This window comes from Gymnogyps californianus, chromosome 1 (genome assembly GCF_018139145.2).
Source record: "Gymnogyps californianus isolate 813 chromosome 1, ASM1813914v2, whole genome shotgun sequence".
Taxonomy (NCBI): Eukaryota; Metazoa; Chordata; class Aves; order Accipitriformes; family Cathartidae; genus Gymnogyps; species Gymnogyps californianus.
This window is the reverse complement of record NC_059471.1, coordinates 74,693,575-74,700,735: the sequence shown is the minus strand read 5'-3', so window position 1 is coordinate 74,700,735 and position 7,161 is coordinate 74,693,575. Positions and strand designations below refer to the sequence as shown.

The 7,161-nt window shown below is 54.6% G+C and overlaps 1 protein-coding gene across 1 annotated transcript; it reads right to left on the bottom strand.

Moving 5' to 3' along the window:
- Window positions 1-221: 221 nt before the first annotated feature.
- Window positions 222-1,673, bottom strand: CHST7 (carbohydrate sulfotransferase 7). Its single transcript, XM_050910704.1, has one exon. It carries the CDS (start codon window positions 1,671-1,673, stop codon window positions 249-251), a length of 1,425 nt encoding a protein of 474 aa, XP_050766661.1. The 3' UTR covers window positions 222-248.
- Window positions 1,674-7,161: the final 5,488 nt, after the last annotated feature.

The following is a 7,161-nucleotide window of genomic DNA, read 5'->3' as shown; positions in this document are numbered from 1 at the left end:
CGGGAGCGCCCGGCCCCTGAGGCGAGCGGCTGGCCGCCGCCGCCACGCCAGCTGTGAACCCCCGCGCTCAGCTCTGCCCTGCCCGACAGCGCCCGTCCTCCCGCCAGGGCAGGCCGCCACGGCAGAGCCGGGCCCCGGCGCCCGCCCGCCCTCGGGCCCGTCCGAGGCGCGCTCGCCGGCCGGCCCCGCGCTGCCTCCGCCGGTCCGGCCCTCACCCGGCGGCGGGCTCTCCCCGCCGGCCGCGGGCGCTACCGGGCGTCGCCGCCGCTGAGGGGGTAGGCGAGGAGGCTCATGGCCTCGCCGCAGGCGGCCTCCACCTGCCGCACCTGCTGGCGGCTGAGGCGCTCCCGCCAGGCGTGGATGGCCTCCCGCGCGTCGCGGGCGGAGATGAGGAAGGGCCGGTCGGAGGAGTAGGCGGCGCCGCGGGTCATGTTGAGCACGAAGGCCTCCAGGGCGGGCGGCACCGGCAGCCCGGCGAAGCGCAGCAGGCGGCGCAGCTGGGCGCGGGGCTCCCGCACCAGGTCCTCGTAGCGCAGCTGCGTGTAGCGGCGGCGCAGCCAGGCCGGGGCGCGGCGGGCCAGGAGGAGGTCGCGCAGCCAGGCCTGGCAGATCACCTCCAGGGCGCCGGCGAGGAAGAACTCGGCGCGGTGCTGCGGCTGCGGCGCCCGCCCGCCGCCCAGCAGGCCGGGCGGCAGCAGGAGCTGCTGCGGCTGGTGGCGGGGCGGCCCCCGCGGCTCGGCGCGGTGGCGGCTGCGCAGCACCTGGATGCTCTCCCGCAGCAGCGCCTGCCGGGCCTTCAGGCGGGAGTTGTGGACGGCGCGGGGGTCGCGGAAGAGCTGCACCACCCGCAGGTTGAGGCCGGGCTCCCGCAGCAGCGGCAGCAGGGCGCCCAGTTCCAGCAGCCGCACGTCCTTGATGACCACCACCGGGTACTTGCGGCACTCGGCCTCCAGCTCCCGCAGCGCCCGCGGCGGGCACGTCTCCTCGCAGGCGGCGCCGTCGACGAGGCCGATCTCCCGGCGGGGCCGCGGGGCGGCGGGGCAGAGCGGCGGCGAGCAGATCACCTTGTTGGTCCGCCAGCCGAAGATGCCGGCCGTGGTGAGGTTGGCGGCGGCGGGCGGGGCGGGGGCCAGCGGGTCGCGGGGGCCGGGCGGGGCGGCGTAGAGGCGCAGGACGGAGAAGTCGCATCGGAAGAGGGCGCGCAGCATGTCGCGGAGGGCGCCCTGCAGGCTCAGCGCGTCCCCCGGGTAGAGGGCCTGCCACAGGTGCCACATGGGCTCGTAGAGGTAGAAGACGTCGGGGTGCTGGTTGAAGAGCTCCCCCAGGAAGGAGGAGCCCGTGCGCCAGGTGGCGTGCAGGTAGATGTGCCGCTTCCCCGCCGCCGCCGCGCTGCCGTTACCCGCCGCCCCGGCCGTGCCGCCGCCGCCGCCCTCCTCATCCTCCTCCTCCTCCTCGTCCAGCAGCTGCTGCCGCTGCTCCCAGCCCCACTCGCTCAGCGCCTCCTCCAGGCTGGGGCAGCGCCGCAGCAGCGGCTCCTCGTCCGCCCGCCCCCGCCTGGCCCCGTAGTCCAGCGCGTAGGGCACCAGCAGGAGCAGCAGCAGCGTGTACAGCACCAGCACCGCGGCGAAGCGGCGGTGTTCCCCCCGCCACCGCCACCGCCGGCGGCCCTTCATCGCGGGGGGGCGGCTCCGGACCGCCGGGCCTCCGCCGACCCTCTGGCTGCCGGAGGGCGGCTCTTCGCGAAGAGGCAAAGTTAGCGGCGGCGGCGGGGGTGTGGGCTGCCGCCGGCCCTCCCAGCCGGGGAGCACGCCCACGGGCACGCCGGCCAGGCGCGGGGCCGCCCGCCCTCGCCGCCGCCGCCGCCGCCTCCTCCTCCTCCTCCTCCTCCTCGCAGCGCGACGCGGAAGCGCCCGCACCTGCCCCCGCCGCCGCCTGAGGAGCCGCCGGCGGCGGGGCGCGGACTGCTCCCGCTGCTGCTCCCGCTGCCGCTGCGCGGGGCGCCCGGCCGCCCGTCGCCCGGCCTCTCTCCTCCCTCCCCTCAGGCAGGGCCGGAGGGGCGGGCTCGGCACCTCGGGAGTCACCCCCGCCCGGGAAAGGGCGCACCGCAAAGGAGGTATGGTAGCCAGGACAGGTACCGAGCCGCTGAGGCTGTTCCGAGGAGGAGGAGCGTTTGGTCCTGTTATCTGCCGGGTCTCCAGAGAAAGCACACGCTACAGTAACGAAGAGAGGTGGAAATGTATTTTTAGGATGGATGACAGCTATTAAAATCTGCAGTGGGTTTCAGAAATACTGCAGTTCGGTGCTGTAGAGAGCTGCGGGGTTTCTCAGCCACGCTTTTGTCTATGCGTGCGTGCTGATGGGATATGGACTTCTCGCTCGTGACTCATTGCTCCAGTTTATGCATCTAAAAGTTTTGTGTCTGTCTGAGCTGGTCCCCCTTTGCAGTTGGTAGGAAGAAATGGGCACCCACAGAGGGACATTCAACCTGTCTTGGATGTCTGATAGCCTTCTGATAAGCCTTCTCCTTATTAACTACAATGGGAGCATAACATTACCAGCTCAGACCTAGACTTCTAGTTTTTTTCAGACATCTAAGATTAGCTTAAATAAGCTTGTGGGATGGAAAGTCAACAAGATGTTGACTTCAGGTGTTTAAATTCAAATGTATAGTCTCAAAATCTCCAGCCCAGCCCCTGCCTGACCTTGGAAGATGCTCATAGAAAGAGATGGACCACGATCCCATGTTGCTGGTTAAGACATCCACCTGGCCGGAAAGCGATGTCCCCGTCCTGCTGACGGTGTAGCGGCGGCTGCTGACTGTCCTAACCTCTAGGCAATGGATGGCATCCTCTGTAAAACACTACTAATACTTAAGTATGGCGTGCAGAGTGAAATTCAGCGAGGATAACACAATTCTCACCCTCAGTATGTGATGCTTTGACTCCCAGAGTAGTCTATGCAGTATGCACACACCCGTGGTAAGGCACATGACACAACCTTAGTCAATGATATCACGTACAACAGAGCACAGAAATGACTCACTAGTTATATAGGTTCTAAAAACGCTCCTTCTATAGTATAGATACATAGATACGGAGTTTGCAGCTGCTGCACATAGTCTGAATGTCTACCTGTTAAAGAATAATCTTATTTCAAGTTTATCGGGCAAAATACGAGGAGCACAAAGCAATGCGAGAGAAAAAGTGTGCTTCTCTGCTGTCCAGGTGGCGAGCCAGCAGTCTGCCTGCTAACACTTTACTTGACCTCTGCTAAGTAAGTGTTAAAGACTGGGCTTCCTGCAGTTTATGGCGTGCTGAGTGAGTAGATGGTGCCAGACAAGACTTGTAGGCTCCTGAGCAGAAGAATGTAGAAACGATGGCATTGGAAAGGAAATTCTGCCCCAACATACATTTCACTGCTTATATTCATCATGGCTTTGGGCTTTTTAAACAGCAAGATACACCAGTGTGAGTTTCAGCTCTGACTCTGTAAAGGGCAGGATTTCATCCAGACCCTCAAGCAACTAAAGGAGGACAACAGAATAAAAACACACTTGCCAAAACCAGGTCACAGTCTTGCCAAAAAAACTTCCCCTATCCAAAGAACATGCGTATCTAGTATTTTGAGAGGTATTTCCGGTGTAGTTGACGTCTGTGGCATCATGCAAAATAGTAATTTTGGAAGATTTACCAAGATGGGATCCTGAGAAGTGCAGATGAGAATGGATAACTGAGCTGCCGGAGTTTCCCCTTTCTAAGCCAAAATACTGAGTTGGCAGTAGCATCAGCACCATCGCTGACAAAGGAGCCACAGTGTTACCTTAAACTAATTTTGTATTGGTTTCTGTGGCACATACTTGTCTAAAAACTAAAATCAAGGTCTTAAAACTGCCTCACTAAAGTAAAGGTGTCTTGAAAAGAATGAAACATCTTGCAGAATGAGACAGCCTGCCAGACAAATAAGAAACCATAGAAAGAAAACTACGTATGTGTTACGCTGATTTTGTTTCAGACAATGGCGCTACAAAGTTCTGTGGCAACTGTTCTGGAAGAAGTGAAAGACGCAAATCACTTTACCACAGGCTACATCTTTAGTAAGATAAAAACATAGTCAGTTGTTAAAAGATTATCAAACCAAAAAAGAATCACAGAATATGTTTTGTTTTGCACCTTCATGTCGGTTCCTCTACTGAAAGGGGATTAGCCTGTAAATTTTTAGTTCGTTTGTTTTGGGTTTGGGCTTTTTTGGCGTGGGGAGATTCCAGCAGAGCCGGTATTCATTCTGCCACTGACCGGGTGCCTGAGCTAGGCTTGAAATTGCTGAGCTCCAGCCTTCCTGAGGGGTCACGTGAAGTACCCAATTTGAACGCTGGGGAGTGGATTGCTGGTCCAAATAGAGCTGGGAAGAGATTGGCTTTTGCTTTTCTCGTTTTTCAGTTCTGTATTAATTTGTTCTGTCTTCAGCACAGATAAGGGGGATGATTTTCCCCCGTTTAGGCTTTTTGTATGAACCATAAAGAACACCATTTACATATATAGAGGATCTTCTGCATCTCCTTCCAAGGGCAGGACAGTTCAGAACCCAAGAGAGGCAGCCACGTTCTTCTTCATTGATCTGCGAAGCAGCCTGCCCATTTGGCATCTAGCTCCTGCCTTTTCTTGGTGATAATTCTGTGCTTTATGTTATTTTATAAAGGGGGGAAAAAAAGAATATAGGCATAACATGTTCTGCATAGTTTAGTACAGCAGTATTTTCTTTCTAGTTTCCAAGCTTGTCACTGAAATTACTGGCTGTTTTTAATCTAGCATAACATTGGCTTCCTGTGTATTATCTCTCTAACTTAATTTTTGCTCTTCCGTCCCCTACGGTACTTCGACTGACAAGAGAGATAGTAAATGCTGGAACACCGTGCTTCAGCCTCAGAATCATTTTTATCTTCTCAGCAGAGGTTTCAAAATAGAAACAGTTGCCTCTGTATCTAGCCATCTTTCGGCTCTCGCATGCTCTTGTCGTTTTCAAAGGGCGCTTTGTGATTAAAAATAGCTTGATTAGCCGATAAAATTAAATATGCTTTGCACAGGGAGCACCGCCCTCAAACATCCTGGCTGTTAATGAGTGCTCTGCTTGCACATACTGTCACTCACAGGCTTCAGCCAAAAGGAAGTCCGTGGTTAGTGGCAGCTTAAAAAGCTTCAAGAAGCCGACAAACTAGGACAATATTTTTATTTTTGAAGTTGCTTTGTCATCAGATGTTCCAACATGTGCAATACCACATGTTTCACATATGAGACCAGTCTTAGTAGCTCACATTTCGGAAGGGACATGTTGAGAACAGTGGGATGGAGAAGCTGGTCCAGGCGAGGCGGCTGCGGCAGAAGGGATTTTTTGCAGTGGAGTTTCCCCCAAAGCGGAACAGAGATTGAGGGCCTGCAAAAGGTCAAAAATATCACAGAAGTTTTGAGAGACTCGGTGATAATTTAGAGGATCTGCAGAAAGTGGAAAATCAGACAAAAGGAGAGGAGACTTCTAACCCAGGGGCTGGTGAGCAGCCGGGTGGAAGGGGCTTCAGATGCAAAGCCACATGCAGAAGGTGGTAATTCAGCTCCCTGCACGTACATCTGATGTCACTCTTCAGTACCTGCAAGGAGGACGAGGAAATGAGGCAGGAAAACTGTGGCGTTCACGACTGTCTTGGTCTGTGTACTCCTGCTGCTGGTTAAACTGGCACAAGTCCAGACCTCTGAGTTTCTCTGTGGGCTGATTTGAGAGAAGCCAGGTGTACAGCTTCAGGTTATGGTTAATGTAATCAAGTCGTCACCGTGCGAATCATACCACCCAGCGGCTCTCTGCAAAAGAGCAGGGGCAGCAGGAAGGCACAAGACCCCTCAGTGCCCCTCCAGACTGAGGGGAGCTGGCGGCTGAGTTTGGGGAACAACAGCACGTGTGGAGTCGGAAGGGAGGGGGTGCGTTGCTCCCTTCTCTCTCCCGAATTTCTCCAGTTATTCCTAACTGAGAATGGGTAAAGTCGTAAAGTTAGGCGCACTGCGGCTCTCCGCTGCCCGACATCAGAGCTGGGCACAGAGCGTGAGCTGGGGAGGTGTTCAGATGAAGGCAAATCCAGCACTGCGGCCTGCTTTTGGGCTAAGGGATGCTTGATAGCACAGTCCAGCATGGCTGAACCGGCTGCAGCAGCCTGATGGGTCCCCAGCTGAGGGGAGCTCTTCTGCGCCCGAGAGAAGCAGATACATTTCATTTCCACTTGTGATTTTTTAAAATGAAGCTACTACGAATATACTACACTGTAAGTGTCAGAGTGCGGATTGTCTGTGGTTTTCCAAGACGCAGCTCTTCCAAAAATGTGAGATCTGGGTACTGAAATGGCAAAAAAAAAAAAAAAATTAAAGCAGGGGGTTTTTATAAATTTAAAACATGGTCCCTTTTACGTCATCAGTGACCTTGTGATGGTCCCTTTTATGTCATCGTTGATCTTGTGAGCTCCCCTAACTTCCTCTAAGAAAGGAAGATCATGCCCTCATTGAAGGTGATAGAAAATGCTACTAGGAAATGCAACAAGAAAATGCAGGAGGTGGAAGGCAGAGCAAAGCAAGTTTATGTATTTGTTGAAGTTCAAGAGGAAGTTCAGAAGGAAAAATCTGTTATTATTTATAACAGTGGAAATTCAGATAAATCAGTAACAATGAAAGAAGAAAACATCTATTCTGCGATCCAACTCAATGCTAATGTTACTTGAGTCTTTCTAAGTTATGCCAAGGACGACTCTAATTTGAAGTCTTTAAGCCTTTCCCCTGCAGACTGTGCTCTGTTATCCCATTAGCAGCGAGACAGTCATCTCACAACCCAGAAAAGGGCTTAGGCTACGCGAATAGCCAGCACCTCCATCGAGCCTCCCGCTGCCTGGCAATTTACAGTAGCTGCCGAAGAAAAATTATTCTGATGGTAATGTGTTCGGGGTCTCACAGCTTCAAATACAAGAAGTGCCTCAACACTAAAATGAGTGGGAAGTAATTATTTGTAATGACAGAAACCGTGAATCTTTTTCTGTTTGCTCTCATTGTCACAGACTCACTATTGCTGAATTAGAGATGCTGATTAAGAACAAGCAAGTTTTCGCAACTCAACAAGTTAAGCCATTGTGTTGGT